General features: G+C 46.7%; 1 protein-coding gene across 4 annotated transcripts in view; it reads left to right on the top strand.

Annotated features, from left to right (window-relative positions):
• Positions 1 to 234: 234 nt before the first annotated feature.
• Positions 235 to 14,660, top strand: part of LOC138580138 (C-type lectin domain family 2 member L-like) — a 158,284-nt gene continuing 143,858 nt past the window's right edge. The window contains exon 1 of one of the 4 annotated variants that reach the window (XM_069650452.1): positions 235 to 635. In XM_069650452.1, coding sequence (XP_069506553.1) covers positions 485 to 635 — 151 coding nt within the window. In that variant the 5' untranslated portion in view covers positions 235 to 484. Of the gene's footprint in view, positions 642 to 14,660 lie in introns of all 4 variants that reach the window. The other 3 variants (XM_069650450.1, XM_069650448.1, XM_069650449.1) reach the window with 3 other exon arrangements.

Here is a 14,660-nt window from a genome sequence, read left to right as displayed (position 1 = left end):
TTGTGCATATTTCAAGTCATGTGTATGAAAAAGAAATGTTGCTTTGGCACTAGAATGGTGCTTTAAATAAGATTATTATATTTTTTAAAGCTAAGAATTACACAAGATTACATGCAAGTATTGCGATGCAATCCCTCGGCTTTGCACGGCTGATTGCTTTTTTTTGGCATGACTGCTGACAATGGGTGGGCGTCAACTGCCCATGGTCTGCCTGGTCTGCCTTTATGGGCCGGTACGTCGGACTATGCAAACCACCCAAGTAAATAAAAGCTGAAATGCCAAGAACGACCCAAAAAGAACAGCGTGAAAAGTTGCCAAATGAATTTAAATATCGTTAAAGATTAAATACGTATATACCAAAAACCCTCGTGATGCCATAGAGGGGAGGACCCATGATTTTATTGGCACATGTCCGAGCGGGATTTAGAAGAAGGAATTAACGTGTTTCCCCGGACAGAGGAGCAGAGAAGCCGGCAGCCTAAGGATGCTTGTGCCTCAAGTCCCAGCCTCGCTCCCCGCAGGCTCCGGGAGGGACCCGAGGGCGGAAGCCCCACATTCATGGGAGACGCCCGGCTCTTCCATGCAGAAGATGACGCTGCTGGACACCAGGGCGGAAGGCGGCCAGGGCCAGGCGGGTAAAAGTGCGGGACTGAGGGGTGGGGATGCATTGCACCGTGTGTTCTGAGAGTTTCTGTTTCGCAGAGGCCGCCCCACAAGCCGCAATACTAAGCGAACTACCACCCACTGAGGAGTAGAGGCGAGCCTGGCAGCGCCATCGATGCTTATTTTGAGGGGCAATCGCTCATAGAATAATATGCGCAGCTGGGCGGGTGCTTGCACAACGCGGCAGACATCTTGGAATGATATTTGTATCTTCTACTTCCATTTGTTACATCCAGTGGGAACATAACACAAGGCATTGCTTTGGCTTGACATGTTAGACACCTATTGCTACAGTTAATACATATATTGCTACAGATACTACATAGTCTTCATTCGTGATTGTTTTTTTTAAATATACAAGTCAATATTGCTTTATGCCCTTTTTTTCTCTGTTAGCATTCATAGACATGTTTTGCTGTTCTGCCTGTTGGTTCTGGTGGTTGTGGGAGGCGGTTGCAGATCAGATCTTATCCATGTTTACCAGAGGCCTCCGGTTTCCCGTGGCCATCTGTGAGATGACTATCCTGCAGCGTTTCTGCTGGGAATTCTGAGACTTGTTTTCCTAAATTGTTATGGGGAAGATAAAACTGCAAGTCCCACAATCCAAACGCTAAAACCATGACTGAATGGATTTTTAACACATGGCCACGGGACATTTGAGAGCTCTTGTTTTACTTGCAATTCTTTATTCTGGCAAAATGTGGCAAACTAAGTGCCCCAAATGTCTTTGTACGCAGAAGCATACCTCTCAACTCACATGCTTTTGGCGGGTAACACCCGCCATTTAAGCAATTCTCTCACCCGCCAACCCCATTACACGCAATATAAGTGAATTAGCTTTCACCCCCAACCCCCCCACCCAAAAAACAAAGTGGGGTGTTTTCACCCACCTTGGGGCCACAAAAGGTTGAAAGCTATGGCAGAAGGGTGCAGGAGAAAGTCTCTCATTTTCTGCTTCTCTCAAGTCATGGTAATACCATACCTCTCAACTCACATGCATTTGGCGGGTGTCACCCACCACTTAGGCAGCTCTCTCACCCGCCAAGCTCACTCCACGCCCTTAGGAATCAATGGGCTTTCACCCGCCAAATGCAAAATCTGGTGTTTTCACCCGCCCAGGGGCCATGAAAGGTTGATAGCTATGCCATACCTCTCAACTTGCACGCTTTAAGCCGGTGTCATCTGTTACATTATGATTTGAATCATAGTCGCGCAGCATTCAATGAGACAAGGCAAATGAGGTGATTCAATAAGACACGGGAACACCGTCTGGTGCGTCTGATCTTCTTTATTTTCAGCGCCAAACTGAGGCCCTACGTGGTAGCCCCGCCTCTTGACTAACACGTGGGCACAGCCAACAGAAACAAGAGCAATAGAAAGGAGACTTGGCTCCATGCCAACAAATATCAATTAATAACAGAAAGGGGGCACAACATCATCACCCCACTTAAACAGTTGGTTGGGATTGTCATTTCATCTCTTCTATCCACCTTGATGGGTTGCGTATGGTTCTCCTTGACGGGCTGCGTGTCGGCACAGGGGCCGAGCTGGGAGAAGTGGCACTGTCGCTATCATCAGCGTCTCGGTCTTCTCCTCTGTATTCAGAGTCTATGTCTGATGATTCACATGTTGCAGTCGTGGTCGGGCTCTCGAGTTCTTGACTTCCTTCAAGGGTTTTGAAGAAGGAGGAATTCCTCGTGACAGTTTGTTGCGGGCTATCCACTGTTATCATGGACCCACTTATGTGAGTTACTGTCATGGGTTCAGGTTTGAATGCCGGGGTGTCTTTGGCATTTTGGGTTTGTCTGACTAGTACTTGATCACCTACTTGGATAATGCTTGGTCTTGCTTGTTTTCTTTGGTCAGAGTATTCCTTCATTTTCTTCTTGCTCGCCTTGTCTTTAGCCCTGGCATCTTCAATGATGAAAATGGGCAGTGCGGCACTGGGGTTTGGGGAAGTCTTGTCTGTATGACCCGGCCGAACATTAGGGCGGATGGGCATTCGCCTGTGGAACTGTGAGGCGTGTTTCGGTATTCCCAGAGTAACGTGCATATAGCTTGCATAAATGACCCACTGGTGATAGAGCACACTTGAAGGGTCCGTTTTAGGTTGCTCATGAATTTCTCTGCCATGCCGTTGGCTTGTGGCCATGGTGGCGTGATCCTTCTGTGCCGAAAACCTAGGTGTTCTGCAAACATTGTGAAATCATGACCACTGAAGGGGGGCCCATTGTCTGACTTCACCGTTGATGGGATCCCGTAGTCTGCGAATGTCTTGTCCAGTGCTGGTATCACTGCCTGAGCACTAGTGGAGTGGATGAGGTCCACTTCCGGGAAGCGGGACATTTCATCTTCGATTACTAGTGCATATTTCGATTTGCTAGTGGTACGAACATGTCAACTGCCACTTTGTCCCATACTTGTAAGGACATTTCCGAGGGTCTTAGTGGCGCTCGGAACGTGCGTATAGCAACTGCTTGACATGCGATGCACTTGTTCAGAAGCGTTTCTACCTTCTCATCCATTTTAGGAAACCACACTTTTGTCCTGAGTTGTCTCTTCGTTGATACCACCCCTCGGTGTCCAGAGTGAGCGATGGCTAAGATCTGGTCTTGCAGACTGAATGGAATGACAAGTCTGTTTTCCTTCAATAGTAATCCCTCCGGGGATGTGGATAGAGTGTGTTGTATGAGCTTGAATGTGTTCAGTTGTTCTTCTTCTTTGGTGGATATGTTGTGCTTGTCGTGGCGTCTCCTGTGCCATGTGCCTGACTTTAGACACTCTTGGACAGTTTGTATGAGTCTATCGCTCCTCGTTGCTTCCAGCAGTTGGGCTGCTGTAATGGATTTCGGGAGTGCATTGTCTATGAGGTGGTTGATGTATTGATTTGCTTTCACTGACTGACGTTCTTCTTGAGCCGGTAGTGGGTACCTGGACAGGAAGTCTGCTTGGTTGTTGTCTTTCTCTGGTCGGTGGATGATATTAAACGAGTATTCCTGTAGCCTCAACCCCCATCTGGCTATTCGAGGTGGCGTTTTGGCAGTAGGCTTCCCATAGATGGTGGTGAGTGCCTGATGGTCTGTGACGATGGTGATGGGGTGGCCGTATAAGAAGAGATGATAGTGTTCACACACCCACACTACTGCTAGGCTTTTTTTTTCTGGCTGGGAGTAGGCACATTCAGCGGGCGAGAGGCTGCGACTCGCATATGCCACTATGCGTCTTGGTGTGTTGGGTGGCGCTCCTGGTCTTGATTGTGCCAGAATTGCTCCTAGTCCCGTGGGACTGGCATCTACTGTGAGTTCAGTGTCATATTCGGGATCATAGTAGGCCATGCATGAGGTGGACGCAATGTGTCGCTTGATTTCTTGGAATGCATCTTCACACTCCTTCGTCCACTGAAAATCCTGGTTCTTCCCCGTGAGAAGCCCGAGGGGGTTGCTTACCAATGCTAAATCTTGGATGTATCTCGTGGAATAACTAGCCATCCCTAGAAATGAACGTACTGCTGACGTGGAAGTAGGGGTGGGAGCATCTACCAGTGCATGTACCTTCTCAGGGTCTGGTTGCAAGCCATTGTTCGAAAATATGTGTCCAATGAATTTTAGCATGGTTTTGCTAATTTCACATTTGTCTGGGTTGAGTGTGAGGTGGGCATTCTCCAGTGCCATGCATACTCGTCTAAGGGTGTCATCGTGTCTGTCTTGAGTGGTGCCAAATATTAGGATATCATTGCTATTATTTAAAGAGTTGGGAATGTGTTTGATTACTTGATGGATCTCATTTTGGAAAATTTAAGCAGCAGATGATACCCCGAAACTCCGTCTTTTATATCTGAATAAGCCCAGATGTGTAGAGAATGTGGTGATGTACCTGGATGAAGGTAATTCAAGCTGATGATAACCTTTGTTCAAATCTAGCTTTGAGAAGACTTTGGCGCTGTGTAAAAGGTGCATTTTATGTGTCATTCGCGGCGCAAGATGCTGTTCTCTCTCAATAGCCATGTTCGGGACACGCATGTCTACGCAGATGTGTATGCTTGTTTTGTTGTCTTTTTTCAGTACTGGTACAATTGGTGATACCCATGGCATTGGCCCCGACGCTGGCTCGATAATTTCTTGTTTTAGTAGTGATTATATTTCATCCTCAACATGTCACTGGATGTTAAGTGGGATGCCACGATAATGTTGAGCAGTCTGCGGTATCTGTGGGTTAATGCGTAGTTTAATCTGTCTGCCCTTTAGTCTGCCCAGACCTTTGAAGAGGGATGGGAACATCTTTTGTATTGTGTCCTTGGAGTTGGTGGTGTAGGCAGACATAATTTGGTACATTATGTGAATGAGACCCATTTATATGGCTGTCTTGGAGCTTAGTATGCTTCCCCCCGAGATATCTTCTTTGATGACGTACATTTGTACCTTTTGATGCTGCTCGATATATTGGCAAGTGCCAGTGAACATGCTTTTGCAGTTGAGTGGTTTGTTGGAGCCATACGGGTATATTAATGTGTCGGCTTGTTTCAGCTCTTTCTTCACGGTGAAGGGTTTGTAGATGTCGTCGTTGATCACGTTTACTGTTGCACCAGTGTCAATTAGGAATTCTAAATTCTGTCAATTTAATTGAAGCAGCAATGTTGGGCTATATTCGACTGCTTCGTTGTTCCCGATGGCATGAAAATAAGCCCTTTTCCGATCTCCGCTGGATGTTTATGAATGAGAGGCCCGTCTCCCTTGCTGTGAATCGTCTGGATATCTTATTCTTTGTCTCAGTTTTCTTCGCTGGGAATTATGTCTGCTCTTGCGGTGGCTGGAGCTGTCCCACCTTTCTTCCCGTCTCCGGGTTGAGGGTGCGTGGTCACGTGATGAGCTATGCGAGCGACACCTGCTGGGCGCGACGAATTGGCGCAGGCACAGGCTTTCGCACCTTGAATTTCGGCCATCTTGTCTCCAGGACAGAGTCAGTAGTTTGGAAAAATTTTATATTTTTGCAAACAGACTGAAAGTGGTTCTCTCCCCCACATTTATCGCAGTAATGACCTATAGCGGGACACGGCCCTACATGAGGAAACCTGAAACTGCATCTGTAGCATTTCTTTTGTTCTGTCATATCACTCGAGGTGCGAATGGGGCAGACGGTGGCCGCTGTGGCTGTCTTCGTAATCGTGATGTTGCCAAGGGATTCAGTCTGTAATGCTAGTGCTGAGTCGGCTCTTGCCAGTTGAAGAATTTCTTCCAATGTTCTGTTTTTCTGTAGGAGTTTTTTGTGAAACTCTGGCGACCCACACCCTGCAATGGCCTGGGATTTGAGAGCTTCATCAGTAGAATATCTATCAAAGTCACAATATGTGGTTCTTTTCCTCAATCCCATAATAAAATTGTCCATGCTTTCAGTCTTTTCTTGTGTGGTGGTGTGGAAAATGTTTTTCTCATAGTCAACATTCCTTAAAGGTGCGAAATACGTTTTTTAATGAGTCAATTATGCTTTGAAATGAGTCTGTGTTGGTTTCCGGCATTTCAAATACAATGTCACATACCGTGGGTCCCAGTGAGTGTAGCAGGATGCCACGTAGGCAGCGTTTTTCTCTCACCCCCGGAGGCATCTATGTAGATGTTGAGTTCTTTCAACCACCTGGCCCGCCTGGGTGCCAGGCTGCTGGTGTCCGACATTTCAAAGTGTGGCATAGCCTGGAGTTGTAGGGATGCTGAGTTACCTTCTTCTCTGGTGCTGGCATGTCTAGGTGTGGAACTGGCCTGGGGGTTTTGGAGCCCACTGTCAGAATTGCCTTCTGACATGATGATTTCACTTGTGGTTGGCTAGTGCAGTTCTGAGGCTGGCTGTAAATGATGTCTTCCATGTGCTAGCACTTCAGTGGGGCTTGGCGTGGCACGCGTTGCAAATTTAACGAGTTAATTGTGGGAAACGTGAATTGCTTGCCTTTCATCAGCGAGTGCTACTTGTTGATTGTAGCGTTCGTGTTACTCAGTTGGTTTCCCCTGTGGCGGTGCTTGTGATGAGAGGCCTGCAGTGAGGCAGCGCATAGCGTGAGATAGAACGCTCGCGTGATGCTGTTTTCCTCTGCGGCGGCACCGCAGGTGTAAGTGATTTCCTCTGATTGCAAAAATTAGGCCGTGGAGATGTGCACTACCGTGGGTAAGTGCGGTGGCGTGGGTGCAGCCCTCGCAACCCGCCGAGGCACGGTGTTACACGTGCTGCTGGGAGTGTTGTATACTCCTTAATTAATCCTAATCGCCATTGTTACGTTATGATTTGAATCATAGTCGCGCAGCATGCAATGAGACAAGGCAAATGAGGTGATTCAATAAGACACAGGAACTCTGTCGGGTGCGTCTGATCTTCTTTATTTTCAGCTCCAAACTGAGGCCCTAGGCGGTAGCCCCGCCTCTTGCCTAACACGTGGGCACAGCCCACAGAAACAAGAACAATAGAAAGGAGACTTGGCTCCATGACAACAGATATTAATTAATAACAGAAAAGGGATACAACATCATCTGCCTTGGAATGAATTAATTTACCCACCAAGGCACCCACCCATCTATTCATTTCAACGGGTACTCACTCACTCAAACCAAAATTCTGCTTTTTCACCCACCATGGGGCAGTGAAAGGTTGAGCGGTATACATTTTGTTGATAGATTATGCACTCCTTGAGCTTCTTGTTTGATTTGTGCCACCCAGTACCTATTTCAAGCTTGTGGTCGCTCCGTCTTTATTTGGTGAGTGTATGCCTATGCTTCTGGTTTTACCAAAATTAGATAATCTGTACGTGTAACCTTCCCCCCAGTGATCTGTTGCATTGTAGCTTGTTATCACAACGTTGTTCTGCTCAGTTGTGTTTTAGGGCCCATTCTAAGCCCCTACCCAATTTATCCTACTGTCTTTGGTTTTTGAAACTGTCAAACTGCGTGGCGCTGCTGCCGAATGACAACCATTTTTTTATATTTTGTTCAAATGATTGCATACTTGCCAACCCTACCGATTTAGGCGGTAGGATACCCCTCTTTAAGCGGTCCTACCGCCTACCGATTTAGTGGCAACAAATACCGATGAAAAAAAAGAAACAATAGTTTTTCTTTTTTTTTGGCCTGGATTTAGCAGCCTGTTCAGCCATGGTTGCAGGGTGCGCAAGTACACAGAATCTGAGGAACGTTCTTCAGTGGGGATGTGTCCAAGCTGCTGCTTTTATAATGGTGTGTTCTTACTGGCAGCAGTTAGCAGACCAGTGCGCCAGTGCAACTTCCCAAGACTGTAAGAGGTGCCTGTGAGATCCGCTCCAGCACTTCTGGATATCAACAGCCACATGGTTCACTGTACCTCAGCTCCCTGGTGCGAGTCATCTACATGCTGGGGCGAGCCGCTGAAGCAATGGCAAGCCACTCTTCCTAATGAGTTCTTGCAGGTGTGAACTTGCGCCAGGAGCCGGGGAAAACCGCACGTTTCAGCCCCACCCTGCGCAAGTCTCGCCACTTCCACCCGCCCTCAAGTTTAGGCGGTAGGATACTACTTTTTAAGCAGACCAGTGCGCCAGTGCACCCTCCCCAGACTGTAAGAGACGCCCGTGAGATCCGCTCCTGCACTTCTGGATATCAACAACCACATGGTTCACTGTACCTCAGCTCCCTGGTGCGAGTCATCTACATGCTGGGGCGAGCCCCTGAAGCAATGGCAAGCCACTCTTCCTAATGAGTTCTTGCAGGTGTGAACTTGCGCCAGGAGCCGGGGAAAACCGCACGTTTCAGCCCCACCCTGCGCAAGTCTTGCCACTTCCACCCGCCCTCAAGTTTAGGCGGTAGGATACTACTTTTTAAGCAGACCAGTGCGCCAGTGCACCCTCCCCAGACTGTAAGAGACGCCCGTGAGATCCGCTCCAGCACTTCTGGATATCAACAGCCACATGGTTCACCGTACCTCAGCTCCCTGGTGCCAGTCATCTACATGCTGGGGTGAGCTGCTGAAGAAATGGCAAGCCACTCCTCCTAATGAGTTCTGGCAGGTGTGAACTTGCGCCAGTAGTTAGGGGGAAACCGCACGTTTCAGCCCTGCCCAGAGGGAGTCTCGCACTTCCACCCGCCTGCAAGTTTAAGCGGTAGGATACCGCTTTTTAAGCAGTCCTACAGCCTACCGATTTAGTGGCAACAAATACTGATTTTTTCCAATATTTTTGAAACTTTAAGATTCCTACAGATTTTTGGTCACAGAATGTTGGCATGTATGTGATTGCTTTGAGGGTTTTGTTGTTTGGTGTTGCAATGCCTAATAGCGGAAAGAGTTTGGGTTACTGCTCTTGATTTGACACCCAAATTAAAAAATGCTCTAGTGGATTTTGAGCATCAGGGGTATCGCCCTAATTCTGCTCTGCATTAATGATTTGGGCATTTTCTATGCACACAAAGTACCTGCTTGAAGAGCTGGACATACGGAAAGCGAGCTAGGTTTAAGGAATGGGAGACTAGTGGATGTGGTGTGCAGACTTTGTCAAGATTTTCAGAGCTTTTCTTGGCATAATAGCGATCACGTTGGATGAGGTTTCAGAAGAAGAATATGACTGCCCTGTTGAAATGAAATGTGCACATGGTCTTTTGAAATGACCGGTTACCGTGCATACAGCAGACACTGAAGTACACATACTTGAAGACACACCAAGCAAACATAAATTGTCATGTTTACTCTTTTGTAAAGCAGCTTTGTACTCCTGAACCTCTGCATTTCAAAAATCCTCTCTCCGCCCTTCACCCTATGTGGTTTTTTTCTTGGAATTCCGGGATTTGTAGTCCTAAATTTAAAATGGAAATGACAAAATGCAAGTACTTGAATTCTAAGAAAAACGGACAGGATGGCATTCTTATGCAAGGAATTGGGAAACTTGAGAGCTCTGCCTATGCTACACATCTAAAAGCATAAAAGCACACCGTGTCACAGACTACTGTCACTACTTCACTTTCGATTCCGGAAAAATGAAAGGTGACCAAGTTATGATTGTCAAGCCTCAATTTTCTCCTTAACATTCGTGGGAAGGCAATACAGTCCTGTGTTTTTTCCTTTAATGTCTTTTCCATTTAAAATTTAGTAAACTACAAATTCCAGAAACTCAAGGGAAAAAAAGGACTGGGTGGCCTGCCATGTAGAGCAAGGGAAACTTCGTAGGAACACGGCAGTTTATGATACTTGTACTTCCTTGGTCCATTGTGTTCACCTGAGACCCTAAGGTCGCTAGCCATTGTGCCTGTTACTCACCTGAGACCCTATGATCGCTAGCCATTGTGCCTGTTACTCACCTGAGACCCTATGGTCGCTAGCCATTGTGCCTGTTACTCACCTGAGACCCTATGGTCGCTAGCCACTGTGCCTGTTACTCACCTGAGACCCTATGGTCGCTAGCCATTGTGCCTGTTACTCACCTGAGACCTTATGGTCGCTAGCCATTGTGTTCACCTGAGACCCTATGGTCGCTAGCCATTGTGCCTTTTACTCACCTGAGACGCTATGGTCGCTAGCCACTGTGCCTGGTACTCACCTGTAACCCTATGCTCGCTAGCCATTGTGCCTGTTACCTACCTGAGACCCTATGGTCGCTAGCCATTGTGCCTGTTACTCACCTGAGACCCTATGGTCGCTAACCATTGTGCCTGTTGCTCACCTGAGACCCTATGGTCGCTAGCCATTGTGTACACATTTCGCCCACCACCTACAAATGCCTCACACAACCACTATGCACACCACCCCGCCCATGCCTACACCACAATACGCCCGCCTCCCAACTCTGTCCAACCTCACCACACTCCTTCTACTACTCTGGACCTCACTACCCCCATTCTGCATGCTCCCAACCAACTTTCCCCCTACTCTTCCACTGCTCCCCCACCCCTCAAACATCTACGGTATGCCCATTCTACAAAACACACTCCTCTCAGCAACCAACATGATCTCAAGATTGTCCAGACTCAGATCACGCACAATACCCACACCTTTTCTCAGCCTACCCTCTGCCACACCCATGAGAAACCTCAGGCTAGGCTCACGCACCCCCTACATCACTACACCTACACTCCACCATTTCCCACTCAATATCTCTCCCATCACCACTCAACTTGCTACCACACCACCTCATACATCACTACACAATCTGATACTACCTCACATGCTCAATGCACCAGCTAAAACATCCATCCTACCACCATCCCCTCCCAACTCCTCCCACACCACAGAAACACCACCCCCTCCGCCCCTCGCAAAAAGCATCGCACCCTCACTCAAATACGCCCTAATAAATGCACAATCCCTCTAAGCCCATGCTCTAGAGATCAACAACCTAGATCTCCTCGCCATCACTGGCACATGGCTCCATGAAGCATCTGGCCCTGCTATCTCCCTAGCCCTACCCCATGCATTCTCCATTCTACGCTCAGACAGACTCCTCTCAAAAGGAGGTGGAGTAGCCCTCATCACAAGAGACTCCCTGTCCATAAGACAATGCCACCACCCATGGAAGGGAAACGCTGACCTTCTCTCAGCCAAACTCGCCTTATCGCCCAACTGCACAATGAACTTACACCTCACCTACAGGCCACCGGGCTCTCCACACGACTTCCAAGGACAACCCCTTCACGTAATCAGCAACAATCTCAAATGTTCCACAAAAACTCTCCTACTAGGGGACCTCAACCTAGGACTGGGCGACCCCAAAGACAAAGCAGCCGCCACCCTAGTAAAAGAACAAAAAAACAGCTTCACGCAAAAAGACTCCGACCCAACACACTGCAAGGGCCGCACAATCGACTGGGTGGATGACCACAACTGCCCCATCTCCATTACCTCCAACTCTGCCTTCCCATGGACCGACCACAATTGCATCCAATTCACCATCCCTACCACACACACCTCCAAAACCCTCACCTATTCTCCCCCAGCTCAAGTCAGAAGCTCAAAGCTTCTAACTAAAGAAAACCTCAGACCTTTCCTTGAAATCCCAGAACTCAGACCACCATCTCCACTCTCGCCAATATCTACACTGAAACTCTCACCAAAGTTGTGAACGTCATTGCCCCACTAGAGAATAAAAAGGAAAAAAAGTCCATGCATACCAACTCCTGGTTCACGGACGAACTACAGGCATTACGCCTAACCAAACGTGCAGCACTATCCAATTGGCAATCCAAACCAAATGACTCCACCAAACTAGAATTTAAAACCTCTCCAAACAATACAACCACGCCATATTTATGGCTAAATCTAACTCATTCAACTCACGAATCACCAAGGCTAACTCTCAATCCTAAGAAATGTTCACTATCTTCCGTGACCTCATTACTCCCCCCACCAGCTCAGATGAGATAGTTAAGGACAAAGCATGGTGCACCAGTATCCAAGCAGCCCTACTCAACAAAATTGAACTTCACCAACAAAAAATACAAGCACACTCCTTAATCCTAACCATGCCCATCCCACAACCTCAGCCAAACCCCCTCACCCAAGCTGATCCTGCCTTCTCATTCCGTGACATCACAGAAAATGAACTCTTTGATCTCCTTATCCACCTTAAACCAACTTCTTGCAAAGCAGTGTGGGATGTTCTAACCCACTAGTCTATGCCCTGCAACATCACTGCGCGCTGTTTTCATCAAAAACAACAGGATGGCCGTCAAAAGATCTATGCGCTAAAAAATCTCTGGAAGTGCACAGGAAAACTTGAAAAATAGGCCGCCAATCCATTTCGCCTATGTCAGTGATAACACAGGAGACCACTGCCAAAACCTATCATTGGGCTGCCCACAGAGTAAAATGAAACTACTTGAAAAAGCAGTGCTGCATTGCGAGGGAAACCCAGAACTGCTTTAAAAATCTGTTTTCCTTTGGCTGTGGAAAGTGCAAAAATCATGGTTCCCAAACATCACAAAAGATCCACTATCCTTTTTGGGTATTAAACATCACTTTATTTAAAGAATCTACCTAAGCACAATGTCACGAGAAGCACATTTTATCCGAAGAAAATCCACATTCAAAGGGGCTTCCTTGGAAAAATGTCAGAAATGGGCGCAGTACCGCCGCTCGCCTGTGTCAGAAGCTGGCATTTACTTAACCTGTCATTTAAACTTGTACATTAAAATCAAAGTGTGGAAAAGAAGAGACTTCCCATCAAAAGCAATATAGTGATACAATTCAATCTCTATGTTTGAAAAAGGCTGGAATTAAGAGATTTGTGGCTATATTTGTTAAAAATGTTAATTGTATTTTAGGAAAATACCATTTTAAACATTGTTTTAAAAGTGAGCTAAAGCCAGCCACACTGAGCGTCAAAGACATTCCACAACTTCTCCCAAACAAAGGAATCTCCCCCCCTGCTCTCTGCTGAAGAACTGGCAGGGAGGTGTTAATGGAGGTGGGAGGAGGACTTTGGCCTGTTGCTCTGACAAGAGACAAAAGACTCCCTTGACTGAAAGGAAATGCAAATTTGGGCGTCAACAGAAACCAGCTGCTGGCAGAAAGAGGCTCAGGTTGCTCTCGTCTCAGCCAAACCTTGGAGGCAGGGCTAGACTGAATTGTGTATCTGGAACTGAAGGAAATATAGTGTTGAGAAATAGACTCATAGAAAACTGTGCCAAACTGGTAAAAATCTGGAATTTATAGGTTGTGAAAATGAAAATGTTGCTCACAAGTAGAAACTACTCTGGAATTTGTGCGATGTTCGACTGAACCACTAAAATGTTGACTTTGTAGCAATGGCAAAAATGCTAAAAATATGAAACTGTACAGGAGTATGCCCAGATGTCACACGCATGTATGGAGAAAAATGTGTACAAATCTGACACTGGGTAACCAACCAAAAGTGTGAAAAACTGTGAGTTTTGAACCGAAACTCTCAAGAAGATGAAACTTGGACAGATACGTGCTTTATTATATCTGGGATGTGAATATGTATTATTAGCAAGTTGGTGATATTGTAAATATGATTTATGTGAAAAATAAGATATACTGTACAGAAACAAAGGGGAGGTTTTTTCCCTGAACCATAAACACAGCGTCATCATGACACATCATGACACTCTGGTTGCTTCTCAAATCAGGAGAGAGGGAATACGTTGACAAATCAGTTTCCTAGAGGGTGGGCTTATTATAATCAGCCTATCCACCCGCTTGGGAAATATATAAATAGGGACTGTTTTGAGGACCTAGACACACACATTCACCCATCAACTGATTTACTGGCGAAGCGCTCTGCAGGACAAACCCAGATCAAGACTCCAGAACTCTGAAAGCAGAAGGCCCAATCCAAAGCTGAACCCTTCTCAGCTGGCCTTTAAAATCTTGCAACCCGATTTTAACCCCAAACTTCCAAGGGGCACATCAACAAATTGAACAGCCGGGCTGTTCTGTTTCTGGTTCTTGTCAAGAACTCTTGCTAAAACCCAGAGATCCAAACCAGTAGAGCAGAGCTGTAACCCAGAACCAGCCCGTCAGATCCAGAACCAGAGGCCGTGCAGAGACAGAGTGCCATGCTGAGAGCAGAACCAAGCGCCTGAATCCTGTCAGGTGGCTAGCAGATTCCAGTCCAAAACCCTTTGACCAGATCCTGACGAGCCAATTCCAAAACCATAGTTGTGAGTATTTAGCAGATAATTGTTCATCGCCAATCTCTTATCCTTAAGTAATCCAATCCAACCCATTCTATCATATCCAGAACTGCATTACAGAATCTCTTTTGTCTATCCTGAATCCTTCTCTCATCCATATGATTCTGTGATAATTGTAGTGATAAATCATTTTTGCGCTAATATAGTTGCTGAAGAAAGGCAAGTGTCGCAGCGGGAAAAGATCAGACAGTGGCGCCTCTGGACTGGTGGCTGTACCGCTGGTATCTCGCATCTTCATACCCCCTTAGTGTAAAGGCAATCCTTGTTTGTAATCTTCAAAAGCGCATCTTTCATTTGGAATCTTAACTCTTTTTGAGAAAAATCGACCTTGACTAAAACCTTCATAACTTC

The sequence above is a fragment of the Ambystoma mexicanum genome, chromosome 3p (genome assembly GCF_040938575.1).
Source record: "Ambystoma mexicanum isolate Mex_15411 chromosome 3p, UKY_AmexF1_1, whole genome shotgun sequence".
NCBI lineage: Eukaryota > Metazoa > Chordata > Amphibia > Caudata > Ambystomatidae > Ambystoma > Ambystoma mexicanum.
This window is presented reverse-complemented; position numbering and strand designations above follow the sequence as displayed.